Below are 19085 nucleotides of genomic sequence, written 5' to 3' on the forward strand. Positions count from 1 at the left end.
TTGCACAAATTTAAACAGATAAACATTGACATTGTGTGCACAAGACATTTTTGATCAATAATGGTTTTGGTTAGTTCAAGTTTCATCGAAAATTGTTTCAGAATATAATAGAAGAAAGGTTAATTTTTCATAAATTAATTAACCAACATATCCAGCCACTTAAAAACTAAAAATAATGGGGGTTCTTAGAAAAAAGTAGTTTTGTAGTTTTTGACTCTTGCATCCGGTTTTCTGATTTTGTTGGAAAACACATAACAGCATTGAATGTTGAAAATTTAATTAGTACTTAATTATATAAAATTTTGAAAAAAATTAGTTCGAAAAAGCTATTCTATAAAACAGGTTTAATTGAAAATAATATAAAAGAAAAGGTTTTTAGCTTTACAAAAAAATATAACACGTTAAAATAGGTGTAACCGTTGATTTTTAGTAATTTTTTTTCAAAAGTAAGACAATTTTTTTAAGAATATTGCTCTCTTGACCAAACGGTATACTTTATGATTTTTTTCTTGTTTCAACCCAACCTACATATTCTTTTGAATCAGCCTGTATTGAAGTAAAAAAATAATAAAATAAATTGTTACCTTTTTTTGTAAAACTATTGCAGCAGCTTTATATAAACGAAATCTGCAAAATGAGCACATAAAATTGTTGGAAATTAAATGATCTTTAACAACGGTCATGAGTATTTTTTCAATAAAAGTCGTAGAAAAAAAGCTATGGCCCTTCAAAGAATTTTTTCTTGAAAATGTACATACATCTATTTTCAAGTATAACTTTCTTATTTTCAATTTTACAGAAAAAAGTACCTTAATCAAAATTGTAGAGAAATAAATTATCTACAAAATCGCTTTGGACATTTTTTTTTTGTGGGACTAACGGTTCGCAAGATATCAATAAAAAACAGTTTACACCCCTTTTTCCAAGATAGCGGCCAAATGGGGGGGCTTTCAACCCCGAAAATTGGATTGTATACTCACATTAACCTCCCCTATAGATCAAAACAAAAAAATCTTGTCCTACCCAAAATGCAAGGTTCGGTCAAATTTTTGTAACATTTCAATTTACTATAAGGGTTGTTTAAAATGCACTATTTGCGTTACTATAACTCTGAATGAATATATCCTAGAGAAAGAAAGATAGTTATATTTCCTATCTAAAAAGTACTTGGAAATTTTCTATCCGACCAGTCGTTATAGAGATATTGAGACTAATGCGTTTTTCCAAATGTCGGAAAAGACCAAACAATACGCAAACTGATACTAATACTCAGGATAAACCCCTCTTCTGACAACTGACGTATGAAGGATAACCTTTTTTTTACACTTGATATCTTTTTATCTAGAGCTTTTTGGTGTAACATTTTTTTCGCATTGTGATAGTAATTATTAAAATTACCACAAAATAACTGTGGAGATCGTTTACATGGTTGGTTTTAAAAATTTTTAACTTGTTTTGTAGGCAGATATCTGAAATAAAAAGTTTTTCGGTGATACAAAATTTTTTTTGTTTTTTATATGAAAATTGAATGAATTGATTTTTAAATGTCGTACAAACATGATTGTGGTGAATATTTTTGTATGAAATACCTAATAAGTTTTCAGATAGTATAACATTTTTAGTAGGTTATCAGGTAAAAACACTGACAAAATGATGTGCAAAGAAAAAAAGTAATTTATTTTTTCTTTTTTTTTTTCAAAAATTAATGTTTAAAAAAAAAATTATTATTATAATTTTTACAGAACTATTGTTTTTTTCTTTAGAAAAATATCAGGCTTGTGTATGGTATAACTTTTTTTTGTAAACTTTTCACATAAAATATTTGACAAAGGAATAAAGAAGAAAGTTTTTTTTTAACCGAAATATTATACTACTATAAGATGGTATTATTATCTTATAAATTTTGTTCATTTTTGTTGTTTTGAAAGTTGACAAAAAAAATAATTTTTAAATCAGTTTTTTTTATCTAAGGCACACAACCTGTTTTCTTATGTCAAGACGTTATTAAATAAAATTATCTTCCGAAAACCGACTTTATAGAAAACTACTTTTTTTATTCAAGTAGGTAAGTTAAGGGTTTGCAAAGGTCAAAGTCAAATAAGTTCCCGCTTTTTCTAATAGCATGTTTATTCTTATCGAAGTACTCCAATCAGATAACAATTTTTAACTGCGTGATTTTTTTTATGTCAAATTACCCCTTTTTTTTCCTTTGTTCAAAAGTGTTCATTGCATTTAATTGAGACATCTAATACTTCCTGGTATGCGTATGTTAGTAGCTTAAAAATGAATTACTGAAGTTTTGTTTTAGTAATTTACTTTGATTCCTATGAAAATGACAAAAGCTCATTATTACCTACTAATAAATGAAAATTGCACAATAAACAGCACGCACTTTCGCTTTTCTTTGGCCAAAATAAAAATAAAGCAACATTCACTTTTCCAATTCATACAGCACTTTGACCACCTATTTTTTGTTTACTGCCTACGAAAAAAAAAAGATAAAAATAAAGAACATACCAGTATGAGTGAGCTGAGCATTTAAAAGATAATACCAATAATAATGAAGGAAAAGTAAAAAAAAAAAAACATGTTTGGCGAAACTTGTTGCGATTGCGTCCGAATTTTCCTTCGGGCGATTATCCCTCGACTTGTTCTTTTGCCAACAATTAATTACAATTTAATAGTCTAGACCCAAGTGTTGAGGAAATGGGTTAAAAAAAAATAGAAGACTGTCTCTAATTTTTTTTTTTAAAGTGCCTCTCCTTATTTCAATCAACCTAAAATATATTTCGATTAAGAAAGAAATGTCTGCAGCTGTTTTAACTTCCTCTTGTTTTTTTTTTAATACAACAGTACTTCGTAGACTATTACTACGCACTTTTTTGCGAGTACAAGATAGATTAAAGAGCCCAGGGGATCTTAATCCAGCTTAAATTGTCTAAATTAATATTCTGATTATAATATTCCAAGCAGAGACACATATTTTTTTCCCATTCACTCTGACATGACTCAACTAAATGCTTTTGCTGCTGGATAGTGCGGTAGATGATCGTGAGAAATGATATTTTCGCTTGGGGGCAAGTTTGTTGGTGATAATTACACTCTGACTACAGTTAAACGAACACGAAGTAATATGAAGTATCCAATATCCACCCATTGTTGCCGCCGGTGATTTATGATGAGGCGGTTAAACTCGTTCGAATCAAACAGTATATCAATCCACCACCACTACCGCCACCTGTCGGTAACAGACATCGGCACCAACATTTTTATTCACATGGCGGGCGTACCCTGAGCAATAAGCCACTGATTATTATAATTTTGGTTAAAGGAAAAAAAAACCAGGTTGGGCGAATAAATTTGCTACATGTCAGTATATGCTTTTGGCAGCACTTTTAATGTTTTCGCTTTGGGATGTCAAATTTAATCGATGTGTGTAAATGAATGCAGAAATACCATTTAAAAGATCAATGTGAACAATTTGATTTTTATGACGTTTTGGTAATTTTCAAAAATATTTTTTTCATAGTCTACGGGCACTTAAGGGTTATGATATGAGTTAGGTCCACTACATGTTTCAGTTATTTTAAGCGTGATATTGGTTAAATTTGGTATATAAAGTATCTGTGTATTAAAAAAAATTTTTTAAAGGAAAAACAGACCAGAGTAATGTAGGCATACCACCTTCATATAGTACGCGAGATTTATACTATTATATTTTATAAGTCCAAATAATAAATTAATAACTACAAAACAGACATTTTTTTTTATATAATGCAATACCTATCTACCTACCTATATTGGAAAACTGTCTTCTATTAGAAGTGTAAGAATCACTTTCCAAATATGCGGTTTTGGAGAATATAAAAAAATATTTCTGCTAATTTTTGTCACGCTAAAATTTATTTTCGGGTATTTCCATTGTAAAGGGTGTAACACAGTTGCTTCATTTTTACTTGCGATATAGGTACTATAGGGCAAGTTTAGGATTCGTAAAAAAAATCGAACTCGAGATAACAATTTTACATGACATTATGATGATGGAGAATGCCAAAAAAGTGGGTCCGGCAATTCTGTCTGTCTGTCTGTCTGGCTGTCTGTCTGTCTGTAAGAACCTCGAGCTACAGCCTAAACTACTGGAGCTATTTTCTTCAAACTTGGTAGTTATCAGTTTTTGGTGATTCCCTAGAGGAGAAATTGAATTTTTTTTTTAGGACCAAAACTAACGGTACCTGTCATGTAACGGAAATACAAAAGTTAGTTTTTTCCAAAAACGGCTCTAACGATTTTGATTAAATTTTTTGTGTGTAGTAAAGCACATAGAAGCTTTCTTTGGAAATAAAAAAAATATTTTTTCTACAGCTGTACCTGCCATAGAACCGTTTTTTTGATTTATGAATTTCTCGTAAACTACAAAACAGATTTCGACCAAACTTTTTATACAGAAAAGTTTAAGCAATTATTTTTTAAAAAAAATTTTAATTTTTCAAAAAACACATTTTTGGATTTTTAAAAAATATTTCAATTTTTTTTTTTTGAAAATTCAATTTTTTGAAAACGGGTCGGTGAAAATTTTGAAATTCCGTTTTTAGGTGTAAATTAATTATTTCTTCGAAATGGCATACCAAGTTTTTTTTTGAAAAATGTTAGAAAATTTTTATATATAAAAAATTATTTTTTAAAAAAACCGCTCTAACGATTTTCGAAAATCATTTTCTGAAAATTCCTTTTTATACAAGAAATAAAATGGCATACTTATTTTTTTGTAAAAGATCATATAAAACGGTATTTAATTATTTATAAAATCAGATTTTATTTCTTTTTTCACCACTTATGAAATTCCGTGAAAATATCAAATTTTAAATTTTCCTTTATTTTTATGAATGAAAAGCTTTAACATTAGACTAACTTTTACCATAAGAGCAAGTACGTGCGACCCCATTCGTGCAATTTATTTGTTTCTGTCTTTAAACGAAGCTACAGCCTCAACGGATTGACCGATTGATGTCAAACTTGGTATGTAGCATTATTGGGCCACTCTCCAGAGTGGTTTTTAGAATTAATTTTTTTGGACCAAAAATAACGGTACTTGTCATATACCGATGAAAGTCGTCGAAAACGACTCAAACCATTTTGATTAAAAAAATCATATAACAGTTTTAAGATAAGGTCCAAAAAAAAAATTTATTTTGAAAATCACTATTAACGGTGTCTGCCATAGAACCGTTTTTTTTTTAAATCCAATTTACTCCGAAATTACTCTATTTCAACGAAACTTTTTGTAAAAAAGCATATATATAATTTCAATATAAATTCAATATAAGAAAATAAAATTTTCAAAAAAATAATTTTTGGATTTTTTTTTTTGAAAAATCAAATTTTCGAAAACGGGACATTTAATTTTTTTTGAAATTTTGGTTTTAAATGTTGATTAGTGATCTTTTAAAATGGCATACCAATTTTATTTTAAAACTTTTTTAAAAAAAAATTATTTATAAAAAATTAGTTTTTTAAAAAACGGCTCTAACGATTTTGAAATTTTTTTTTTTTAAAATGCACCTTGATATAACAAATAAAACTGCATTCTTGTTTTGGAGGGCAATTTGATTTCAGATTTTGTTTTATTCCTTTAAAAAACGAATTTTATGTTTTTTTTTTAAATTTTTTGTTTTTGTTTTTATATAGGTATGTTTCTTCATTTCCCAAATTTCCATATAAAAAGTTTCAAAAATGTAAGCAACTTGAACTCTAAGAGCAAGTTCGTGCGACCCAGTCGTGCATTTTATTTCAATTATGTTTTGTTTCCCCATCGCAATCTCTTATTATTTGGTGCAACGGGTGTGACACTACAAAATCAATTCAGTCTGCTTCGATCAATTTTAAAAGCCTTATTTTTTTGGGGTCAGAATTTGAGTGATCATCAGAATAATTGACTTGAGATTTTTGTAAGCAAATTATTTCACTTTCGGACAAAAATAGCCATCCAACGACAATACAATTGAATCTAGTGTCTTTAAAATATTGTTTGCTTTGAAAAATTTTTATAGTGGTACCTAATATTTTCCCATTTTTTACTCAAAAACTCTTCATTTTTTTAAACAAAAAAAAAATTGGGAAAAAAATTATGTTAAACAATCAATCTTAAAATTGATTTTAAATAATTGACTACCAAAAGATGATTTTCATGTGAACACAATTTTACAACTCCTTAACTCAAGGAGCTTACTTCACCCATCTGTTAAATCTACCAATAGTTTGTAAGTAATGCATTCACACAAATTTATTGCAGAAAAAAAGAATGTGTGTACACATGTACACGCGACTGAAGTTATACTTCTCATTCAGTAAATGTAAATGAATTTCATTTGACATTTTTAATTTCTATTATTAAATTAATTAATCCACACTTCGTTTTTTTACATTTTTATCAAGTGAACAATAAATTAATTCTTTCATCCTCCTTGCGTCCATGTAGTTTTCAATTTATTCTGTGAAATTTACTCATGTTGTGCGGTTCAAAACGTACGGTATATGGTTAACGAAAGTAAATGAATTGCGCATAAAATGTGCGATATGGTCATTTTATGAGAATTGTGTGTGCTTCAGCGCTAGTAGTAGTAAAATGGAACTTGCAGGGTTGCTACATAGCTCAAAAGTGAGCTGAGCTCAGCTCACAGCTCAGCTCAAATTTTGAGCTAGCTCACTTTTGAGCTATGTACCATAGCTCAGCTCATTTGACCTGAGCTGAAAGTGAGCTGAGCTGATGGTTGAGCTGAGCTGTTGGGTGAGCTGAGCTGTCGGTGAGCTGAGCTGAGCTGTTGGGTGAGCTTAGGTAAAGTGAGCTGAGCTGAGCTGTGATAGGTGAGAGGATACATTGATTTTTATTTGGAAAGTATAATAAAATATGAAGATATTTTAAACTTTTATAAAACACCATAGCTTAAGATGTTTGGTTCTAGTTATTAATGGAATTATTTTAACACATGGATATTTTTATAAATAAAACAGATAATTTTTCATGATCTTTTCTCTTGGTTTTTTTAATAGTTAATATATTTCTATTTTTTTAGTAAAATGTTTAATTTTTTATCATAAAAAAAAATCCGGTACAATCCGGTTTTTGACTTTTTTCAAAATTCCGAGAAAATCGCGTTTGAAAGTTGGGGCAAATTTTTTTTTTCGAAAAATCCCCCAATCTTTGAACGCTCCTGGAAGCTAAACCGCTTGAGAGCAATTTTTGGGAGTGATGCCAAATGATAGCTTGTGTCATGGGCCTACGCTTTGCACATTGTCAGATTTTTAAAAAATCGCCTTCCATGTTAAACCGCCACATCATGCCTATTTTTTCAGAATCGTGCCTATTTTTTTTTTTTACTTTTAAGTTCTCCCGGTTTGAGAACGCGTGGACCTACAGGAATGGGAGTTATACCCAAATGTAGGTTAGAGTCCCCGCTACCTTTTGGCATCAAAAATTTTTTTTCATTTTCTTCAAAATTCCGAGATATAGGCGTTGGAAGTTGGGGCGCTCACTTTCAGCTCAGGTCAAATGAGCAACCCTGGCAACTTGCCACATGGAAATTACAACATGCAACTTGCCACATGCAACTTGCCACATGGAAATTACAACATGCAACTTGCCACATGCAACTTGCCACATGTAACTTGCCACATGCAACTTGCCACATGCAACTTGCCACACGCAACTTGCCACATACAACTTGCCACATGCAACTTGCCACATGCAACTTGAAACATACAACTTGCCACATGCAACTTGCCACATTACCCATGTAACTTGCAACGTGTTGTGTGTTTTATGTTTGCCGTACTGCGGCGTACTGCATTTTTAAATACTAAAGTACTGCCTACTATAAAGGTGAAACGACAGCCCTGCTACCCAGGGTGATCGCGTCATAATCCCTTTGACATTCTTGTCAAAAAGTAAATTTTCATACCCACCCTCCCATAAGAAGTATAACTTCAATAATAACTGCTTTATAAGTACGCATCAAGTTTAAACAAATCACACAATTTAATAAAAAAAAAAAAAAACAAAATCACTTTTGAATAACTTTTGAACCTATTTTTCAACAATACAAAGCTCAAATTAATACTTCACCAATTATACCTAAGTGTATATTAAATTGATTAAACTTTTCTAACAACTGTTCCAAAAAGTATACTTCATAGCAGTTACTACGCAAAGATATATTATTATGCATGCGCCTTAAGATATGTGTGTAATTATTTTAAAAAGCTTTATTTGCCAGTGTTGCTGTAGAAGTTAGTTTTATTGTATTTTGTAAAAAGTAGAAACATACAAAAAGGTACTTATTTTTGGTACTTATTTTATATTTAAACAAAATTAAAAAAACAATATTAACAATATGCGAAAGTCATGTGTTCCGTTATTATATCTGCCTGTCGTTGTCTATTTATCTTAATCTGAATCTTCAGCCCAAGAACCGAAGAGATTTGCTTTAAATTTAGTATTGAGTAAGGTTTCAGGCATTTTCATTGAAGGAAATTTAACAACAAAATTACGTTACTTCCCATAATCTTTTGTCAATATTAATTTTAGGCCCAATTTATTCACACTCCATTAAATTTAAAGTCTCCATTAAAAAAGGGAAATTTTAAAATTTGTATGTAATTTGACAGATTTTTAATTTTTAATGGGGTCTTTAAATTTATAATGGAGAGTGAGTAAATTGGGCCTTAATGATTTTGACTAAATTTTATGTAGTAGGTAATGCAAGATATTAACGGTGCTTATAATGAAACCGTTTTCTTGGTTTCTGATTTTTCGGAAACGACTTAGCCTATTTTAACAAAAACTTTTGTATTTTGAGTTTCAGTAGTCTTAATTTAAAAAATAGAAAAATTTTCAAAAATATGAATTTTTGATTTAAAAGCAAGTTTTTTTTTTTTTGAAAAATCACCTTCTTCTTAAACGTATGATTTAATTTACTAAAAACTTTGTTTTCATATAAGGATTAATAATTTGTTCAGAATGGCATATCAATTTTGTTTGAAAAACTTTTTTTTAAAAAAACCTCTCCTAAAGCTTTCAAACAAAATTCTTAATAATTTTTTGTCATACTACTTACTACATACTTTATTTCAAGTTTAAACCCATTTTAAAAGCTGTTTTCGTTATTTTGAAAACAATTTTAAATATGTAGGTATATGTTTTTATTTAGGTACTTAAATAAAAACATGTCTAAAAATAAATTTAAAATTTTTTTTTATGAATGCAAAATAATAATAATTAATTACACTGGTCTGTAAAATTTAACTATTTTTTTCTCCTTCAAAAAATTTTTTGATATTATGAAAAATTAGACTTTCCTGAATCTAATAGTAATTTCGATTGGCAGTCCGGAATCATTCTGAAAGCGTTTTATTCGCACAAAACTGACAGTTTTGTATGAATATAATTTTTTCAGAATGATTCCGGACGCTTCCGGACTGCCAATCGAAAACGCCATAAGTCTGATTTCAGAAAAATTCTATCAGGTACCATTTTTGTAAAAATGATTTTTGAAAAAATGTGAGTAGTTTCTAAAAAATCACCCTTTTAGATTCACTTGAACTTGTATAAAATTAAAACTATTTGTCGCATTGAGCTCAAATTTAAAGGACTTATTCTTCATAATATGACGATTGACACCAAATATGTTCTTTTACATTCATGTTTACTCATTTTTTAAAATACTGATTGAGAAAAAAAACAGACATTTCGAAATCCTTCACTTTTTAGTAAATCCTACATGAACAAAAGCACATTAATTAAGGAAAATGTAAAATATCAATGCCCATTATATTTAAAAAGTCAAATATGTAAAATAAAATACATTAAACAAAATTTTTACGTGTTTTGTAATTTTATATACTATTTTTCTATTTAGAAATATCTTATTTGTAATAAACCATTCGATAAACTGCCTTGTAAAGCTTCAGATTTGTTTCTTTTCTTATAGTTTTTGATGTGCTGAGTTAGAATCCGAAGTCAAAAAAATTCTATCACGTCAGGATTTTAAGATATTCGCATTAAAGTACCACAAAATCAAGTTTTTTTTTTAGAAAATCTCAAAAAAACTACTATATCTCAAAAACCAGAGCTGACGGAATTTTTTTGAGTTCGGATTCAAAATCAGCACACTAAAGTCCATTAGAAAAGTATACTTTTGTTCTAGGGAAAAAGATATATTAATTTTTATAGATCAGTTTCTTATTGGTAAGATATGCCAAAACCTACTAAACTTACTTAAATTAAGATATCTCGGAGAAGAAAAGAGATATTGAGAAGATTGAAATTGAATTTGAAAGAAAATAATAAGTTCTTTCATAAACCGTAACAATTTTAGTTGAAAAAGATTATATTATACCAAAATATTTCTTCGAAAACAGCAAAAAAAAATGGGTTTTTGAGATTTACTAACGGAAATATCAGCAAATAAAAATCCTTTAGAAAAGTATAGTTTTATTTAAAGGAAGATTTCCTTGCAGACCAGTGTTATTATTGTAAACGTAATTGAATCAAAACTTAAACTTTTGTCTCCATTTTCATCTATCAATCTATCTAATACATGGATTGAAGTCATTTGTTTTATTTAAATCTGCATCTTTCATAAGCAATCCGTCTGTGATGCACTAAGCTTCTGTTACACATTTTTTTCCTCCGAACTCTTGTCTTTATTTTCGGTCATTTTATAGAATTCCATTATATTTTGTTATCATTTACGTTTATAAAAATGTCATTTCAAAAACAATAATGATATGACGAAAATACTTTGTTCTTCCTCCTATATGTACCTACAAGATACCTACATACTTTATCAACCCACATTTGACGCATACAAACGATGACTATATTAATGTCAAACGCACCTCCACTTTCCGCTAAATATCTTCAGATGCAGTCAAAATGATATCCTGGAGGTATGGATTGAATAAAAATGTTTATTCTTTAAGCATAGGCGAGGTTTATATATTATTTTATTTCAGGTAGGTGGTCTGACAGTGACGTATTTTTATTATGTTTCGATTTTGTGAGGTATTTTCTTTTCAGTTTTAAGTTCCTATATATTCTTTTGTCACATTGTTTAACACCTACTACATTATTATAAAAATAAGTAAGATTATAACCAAACTTGAATTACCTCTGTGTTGTTTATGGAGTGGTAACAAACTAAGCAAAAAAAAAATATATTCAATTGAAAAATTGATATCTCTTGCAGTTGATCAGACAACAATAATCCAATAATCGTGGCTAGAAGTTGTGACCTTTGATTGGAGCATAATGCTCACGATTGATTTTTGCGCACATGTGCTTGCTGAAAATCTTGACTTCTGATTTAATAGCTCACAAAAAAAAAAATAAATAGTTATAGCTCCAGCTCCATAAGTCAATAGAAAAGTAGCCGCACAAGTGCAACTTGACAGACTGTGTTGTTTGATCTTTTCTATAGCTTTTCTTGGAAGAACAAAAGCATTTTGTAATCCAAAAGGTTGCTAATTGGTGATTTGAACACTTGCTGAGTTAAACAATGGCTAAAGACCATCCGTGTGTCTCTAATAGGCTAGATTATGTTAATTTTCGAAGATTTAAACGAAGAGATTAATAATTTATTGTTTTATTATTAGTTTATGACGACGACGCATTTGAGATGATGATGGAGGGATTGCCTTTAGTGCAATTCTAAAAAGATTTAAATTGGTATGCAAAAAAAAAGATATAAATCTCTTTTGTATTTATTTTTTTGTATTAAAGGTGGAGACGTAAAATAATGACTTAATTTGGGAGTTTACGGATTATTTAAAATTATTTTACGCTTGGAAACACAAAACTTCCGGAAAACATTTTGAGCCACAAATCACATAAAACTTACAAAAAAAAATTAGGCCTAATAAATATTATAAATTAAATTCAAGGTATGTAAGGCCTACCTGATGGTGGATTTAGGTATTAAAAAACTGGAAATTTTAATTTCTGTTGTGACTTTATTAATTTTCATAAACATTAGTTATATTTATTAGATATTTCTTTAAAATTCGTCTAAGAAAAAACAGAAACTTGAAAAGCAAAAAAAATACGAACTTTAATTTCACTGCCATTATGTTAACAGATTAATTTAAAACGTACTTTAGTAATTTGTTTTAAAATTGCTGAATGAAAATAATCAATATTGTAACTTATTTTCTACTCAATATTTTTTTTATCATCAGTTGTTCTTAAATATCTTTCAAAATTACTGATCAAAGTTACCACCGTAAATATCAATTTTTTTTTGGCAATTTTAATGCCATTTTTAATTGCCTCCTCTTGGATTGTAACAGAAACTCAATAGAACCACTACATCATAATTTGAATACGTTAAATACTGGAAACAGCGGTTTTTACCATGAAATTCGGTGAGAATTTTGAATTCTTATGTCAGTATCGTGATTCATGTCAGTAATATGTTATAAAGCTTATATTTTATCTTGTTCAATATAATTTCAGTGCATTATTTTCAAAAAAATACGAATGCTTATTTTTGGTTTGGAGGTGTAGTCCAAAAACTGAGATACTTGCAACAGACTTTTTTGACAGCGAACATATGACTAAGCGAATTAAAAATCCAATTTTTCTAAACTGTGTTTTCTAAACATATCAAATAGTATTCAAATTATAAATATAAGCAAAAATGATGTGTCATCAATTTTTTTTTATCAAAAAATGAGTTTGGTTTTGAAAATATTTTTTTCTTATACATTGAATATTTTTATCGAGGAATAACGTGACATTCTTAATTTTATGACAAGAACCCCATCTTTTAAGTATATTTAAATAAAGCGAACCACAACTGCTGAAGGTCTTGAAGAAGAAAGGTGAACTTTTTGTATGCTATTTTAAATTTTAATATGATACCCTTTGTATACTACTTTTTTGTTTTAATTATACAATCTCTACCATTAGTTAATGATTTGTTATCATTAAAAGTTTTATTTAAAAAAAATAAATAAACAAAATTAGTTCGTATCTTTTTTCAAAATTTTGAAAATTAATTTGTTTCAAAAGAAGATAAAATACCTTTACCTTAGTAGGAGTTGATTTTACATATGTAATTATTTTTCCAAAATTAAGTCAAATTTTTAGAAAATTGCCCCTCTTTACCAAACATTTTCTGGAGTGCAAAAAAATATGAGTTCAGAGAATTCAAGCTGGAGGTCGTAATTTTTGTCAAAAAAAATTATAATAATAATAATAAAATGTAATAATTGTTAGTTTAAATACATTCTACTCTACAAGTTTCATCTCATTTCATTCACAAAAAAATATGATATTCAAATATATCGTATCGCGTCCTATAGGCGAGTAATTCGTCGCTTGGATGCTATCTTGTTCTTTGGCCATTTTTTACGAAATTGAGTTAAGTACGCAGTCTTTATAATTTTGGGACGCTCTTTCGTTTGACGCAAACTATTTTGCTGTATCTCTTTTAGTTTTCAAGTTACAGAGAACTTTTTTGTTCAATAGGACATTTTTTTAACGGTTTATCATGTCATTTTTGTCCAATAAACTCCTTTTTATCTTTTTTTTATTACATTGAACAAATGGAAGTATATATTTAAAAAAAGAATTTCATAATTTCTATCTTGTCCAATATCCACTTTTTTGGATGATTTGTTCAATATGCGTATGAACTTTTTTGTTTGTGTTTTCTTCTATTTTGTTCAATATTGAGTTTTTTTGTTCAATATCCAACATATTTTGAAAACTTTTTGTCACTCCATATGCCATTGTCCAATATCCAAAATGACTTCTGTTTGATTTTAATTTATAATACAATTCAAAATAATTTAAAAAAAACTATTTCTATTACTTGTTTTAAAAATAAAATTGTCAAGGGTTGCAGAAAAAAATCATTTTAAAACAAAAATTTTCCGATATCAAGAAAAATTTTCAGTCTGAACTTTAAAAAACAACTTCCCAAAATTTTGAAAAATGGACATTGAACAAGATAGCATCCAAGCGACGAATTGTTACAAAACCTACTTCATGTCTGTTTTCAAAATGGTGGAAAACGCACTTTGGTTTTAACTTTCGACTCATGTATAGGTGATTTATATAGCTTGCTCTTTGTTATTCTTCAATAGTTCGTACTCCACTTGACGATTTTTTTACCTTTACCGTTATCATAGGCGGATCCAGGGGGGGGCACGGGGGTACGTGCCCCCCCCCCCCAGAACTTAAAGTTCATACTTAAAGGAAATCAAACTATAAGAGTTTTAAAAATATATGAATAATAACAGAAAGAACTTGAGTGAAACTCTTGTCTATTTCTGGCTGAAAATGCGAATTTTGTTGATTGTTGCATCCCTTTCCCATGAATAGCTCCACCTCACAAATAAATAAACGGCTATTTGTTGGGTACACACGAATTTTTTTTCGATTTAAAAAAAAGTGAATTTTCAAAGTGATTTTGGTGAAAAATTTTGATATGGACATCGAATGACATTGAATGATATAAAAAAAATAATTGTATATGCAACTCTATTTTTTCATACAGAGGGGTCAAAAAATTTGCACTTTTTTCGTTGTTTTTTTTTTTAACATTAGTGTTTTTAAAATAGCGGAACACGTCACAAAATTGCATAAACTATATATTATAGAACTGCTGGATATGTAGAACAAACTTGCATTTCAGAAGTTTGCCCAAGTTTGCACCCCGAAAATAAAGACCCCTTGAAAAAAAAACTCCTCAAAAGCGACCCTTACTTATAGATTTTTATAAATATTATTTTATTGAGAAAATTTCTCCAGGGATACCTCTAAAAATATGTAAAAAAAATAGTGTTCCAAATTTCAAAAGAATCAGTGCAGTAGTTTTGAAGTTATGAGGAGCACCGGCGTTGAAAACATTTGTTGTGGGGATAACGATTTAAAGTTTTGAACTCTGGACTAAAAGACTAAAACGTTCCTAAGGGAAGTATTAAAATACTCATAACTTGGTCAATTTGGCTCCAAGAGACCTACAATTTGAACACAACATTCTTGAGGTATAAAACAATTTAACCCCTTGTAGCCCCATGTGACATTTCTGTAACAAACCGAAAAAGATTGCATAAAAGCTCTACAAACAATTTTTTTTCTTTTGAAGCTTCTAATATTATAATCTTTAAGTATTGCTTTATCGAAATAGTACTTCAAATTTCTAATAAATAGTTTTTTCTAACCAATAGTTTTTAATTGACAGTTAATGTTGAAAGTTGGGCTTTTTTTGAAAATAAGCAAATTTGTGTAAAAACTACGAAATTCAGAAAAAAAAATAGTTTTTGTTAGTAAACCCCACGGGGTTTTATTTTTGGATTTTAGGAAAGTGCCTAAAAATTAATATTAGATAGTTTTTTGCTTGAATTTTTGCATTTTTATATAATAATAAATTATTTAAACTTTTTTTTTACTCCCAAAATATCGAAATAACTAAGTAAATAATGACTTTATTGAATTTTAAAAAAATACGTGTTTTATTAAAGATAAATACCAATCGATTGACTTATTAATTTTTAAATTTACGACCTTGGGTTACAAAAGGTTAATGCAAATAAAAAAAACAAAACTGGGTTTCCCGGCAAAAAAGTATGATTCAGTTTTTTTGTTATTCTTAGGAACTTTAATATTTATTAGAATGAAGTCTTTAGTATTTGACTAAAAACTACTAGGTCATTAACTAATGGTATAATTATGTCCATAATATTGCAAAATTTTATACAAAATCAATTAAAAAACGTAAACATTTTTTTTTCAAAATTTCATCTTTAAAACTTAATTTCTCAAAAACTATTTGGTGAAACAACTTAAGTCAAAAAATTAAATAAAGAATTGTACGTGCATTTTCTGATTTTTTATATTTTTTTTCTTCCGGCTAGTCCAGGAGTAAGAGGGTTAGCACTTAAGTGGCTTTTACTGTAACAAGAAAATGAAAATTTTTCCTTCCGAATAACTTTTTGGTCATTTGGTAACTATTTGATGTGGGAAATGTGCCTAAATATTTTTGGCCAGGTTTTAGACCACTGCACACTGTGGGTCGTTAAAATTTTCTGCTTGTTAGTCAGTCGTATGGTACTTCACTTTATTTCTAACTGTTATTGCTGTTTTTTTTGCCAACCCGTCCCTTGTGCCCCCCCCCAGAAAAAAATCCTGGATCCGCCCCTGACCGTTATAATTTCTTTTTTCCAAGTTTCACAAAATTTATAAAGAAGGTACATGACACGGTACTTGTCATACCTATAACCGTTTTCCTATCAATCATGTCTGATTGTTATCTCGAGTTCGATTTTTTAACGAATCCTAAACTTGCCCTATAGTTACTACAAGTTAAAATAGTACTTCCCTCTAAAAAAAAAAAAACACTAATGGATTTCTTCTTTCCGGATCTCTTGAAATGTCATTCCACAACAACTGTAATCTGTTATATGTTACAAATTTTGGGTGATAATTTACAAATTATTCGGCTACTAAACGACTTAAATTACATTAACTGTCGGAAACATAATACCAGAAGTGCGCGGTTACTTTTATTTGTTTGTTTGTGTTTTTTTTTTCTCATTTTGTTTACTTAAACCACAACCCAAAGATATTATTAAAACTTCTTCAATGAAACTCTGTGGTTTCTCAAAAAGACATTATCATTAACGTCCAGTTTAAGTTTAATGATCTTATCATTTCAACAACTACAAAAAAAAACTAAAACAAGAGCTGTTGAAATAACTGGCAAAGTGCTAATGGACAATTTATTTTAACGAGATCAGATTGAGGTTCATTTATTACACCAGAGTCATGGTCAACAGAAAAAATAACTCAATTTTGTTTAAAAGATGTTTATTTAAAAAACAAAAATACATTTTTTACAAACCAGCATAGGGTAAATAATCTGGATGGTATTGAGGACTTGGAATATAATACTGGACTTCTGGCTGACTTGCATAAGTTATTGGAGAATAATTCAAACTTCTCAAACGTTCCTGATTTAGAGCATTAATGTGTTCTGCACGAGCTGCAGCAACTTCTGGAGTGTACTGCACCTGAACGGGAAGTTCCTGGGGAATAATGGTGCCTCCAATAATAGCTATTCTGTGTGCTTCCAAATGAGCAGCTCTTGCTGCTCTAACTTCAGGAGTTTCTTCAACAACTGCGGGAGCCTCTTCGATGATATCTCCATTCTGACCAGTTTCTGGAATGCGACCAATTTTTGGAATACTTGATCCAGAAGCTAAGAATCCATTATGTTTATCAGCTGTATAGGTCACAGTTTGAACTTCTCCATTAGCATCGATATAACGATAAGCTCCACGAACTACTCCTTCAGCAGAACGTTCTTCATGTCTCGCTTGATGTCCATCATTGAAACCAAAATGATATTCTCCTTGATCGTTGATGTGAGAAAAATCATTTTCTCTTAGTTTGAGGGAAATATCAGCTGAGCAAAAAGCAAATGCAGCGAATAATAAAATTGCAGTGAAAGTTCTCATGGTTTTGATATATTTTATTGGAGAGTATTGGAGACTTTATTAATGGAAGAATACCAATTGACTGATGACTTTTGGATGAACATCAAATGTTTTATAGGTAAAATTTCTAAAAGCCTGTCAAGATAATGAAAACTAGTCTAAAAAACAGAATGATAAAAACAAAAACTAGAGCAAGTTTAATGCAATCGTGTTTCGAATGTTTTTTAAAAGGTATTACAAGTTCTTAGATCGCTAATTACTAAACTAGTATCTATTTGATTTTTCCACTATAAAATGTCAATCAAATCATCAAAATGTCATCAGTCAACTAAAATTAGCTCCTCTATTAACACAGTCTTCAATTTTCACAAAGAAATTTCCAAAAAAAAAATCATGAAGACTTTCACTGCAATTTTATTATTCGCTGCATTTGCTTCATGTTCAGCTGATATTTCTCTCAAACTTAGAGAAAATGACTTCTCTCACATCAACGATCAAGGAGAATATCATTTTGGTTTTAATGATGGACATCAAGCGAGGCAGGAAGAACGTTCTGCTGAAGGAGTTGTTCGTGGAGCTTATCGTTATATCGATGCTAATGGAGAAGTTCAAACTGTTACTTACACAGCTGATAAACATAATGGATTCTTAGCTTCTGGATCAAATATTCCAAAAATTGGTCGCATTCCAGAAAGTGGAGATAGTATTAAAATAGCTCCAGCTGGTGTTATTGTTGAAGATACTCCCGAAGTTAGAGAGGCAAGAGCAGCACACTTGGAAGCTCATAGAGTAGCTCTTAATGGAGGAAATATAATTGGTCAGAGTCTTCCCGTTCAGGTGCAGTACACTCCAGAGGTTGCTGCAGCTCGTGCACAACACATAAATGCACTCAATCAGGAATATTTGCGTAGTGGAAATTACTATCCAATCACGTATGCTAGTCAGCCAGCTGTTCAGTATGTGATTCCAGGAGCTCAATATCATCCAGATTATTTGCCTTATGCTGCTTTGTAAGAGATTTTTTTCCATTTGTTTGTTGTTAAATATTAATTTTAATATATTTTGAAGAAAGAATTCACAATGTAAATGTTTTATAAATTACGAAAATAGTTGTTGCACTCTGTGGTTCAATGGTTACTCCATAATATGGTCACTTTTTAGGGGCAGGTACTTCTTCTTTCGAGGAATTAACAAAGCCTTTAAACGTATGATTGCCATTAAAAAGTGTGTGCAACTTTTGTACCGTTTGGACTTGGTGGTAAATTGTATAGGGACCTATAAATACTATAAATACTTAAATACTTGAAAATTAGCATTACACGGACGCATAAATGGTCGAAAGTTATTTAAAAATAACTATAAACATTGCCAATTCTTGGACTCGTCTTTCTGGGTTATTATGACTTTTCTTCTGCTTTTTACTTGCGATATTATATGGAAAGTTTAAGATTCGAAAAAAAAATTTAACTCGAGATAACAATCAGACATGTGACATTACCATAATAGAGAATGCAAAAAAATTGCAACTCGCAGTTCTGACTGCTGTGGTCTAAACTACTGAAAATTCTTTCAAACTTCGTTTGTAA

General features: G+C 29.6%; 2 protein-coding genes across 2 annotated transcripts; one reads left to right on the forward strand and one right to left on the reverse strand.

The window, feature by feature from the left end:
- Positions 1-16896: 16896 nt before the first annotated feature.
- Positions 16897-17520, reverse strand: LOC129909335 (cuticle protein-like). Its single transcript, XM_055986421.1, has one exon. It carries the CDS (start codon positions 17518-17520, stop codon positions 16897-16899), a length of 624 nt encoding a protein of 207 aa, XP_055842396.1.
- Positions 17521-17892: 372 nt separating this feature from the next.
- On the forward strand, positions 17893-18513 carry LOC129909336 (cuticle protein-like). The gene has a single exon (XM_055986422.1). The coding sequence runs from the start codon at positions 17893-17895 to the stop codon at positions 18511-18513; it is 621 nt and encodes a 206-aa protein (XP_055842397.1).
- The last annotated feature ends 572 nt before the right edge of the window (positions 18514-19085 follow it).

This window comes from Episyrphus balteatus, chromosome 2 (genome assembly GCF_945859705.1).
Source record: "Episyrphus balteatus chromosome 2, idEpiBalt1.1, whole genome shotgun sequence".
NCBI classification, from domain to species: domain Eukaryota; kingdom Metazoa; phylum Arthropoda; class Insecta; order Diptera; family Syrphidae; genus Episyrphus; species Episyrphus balteatus.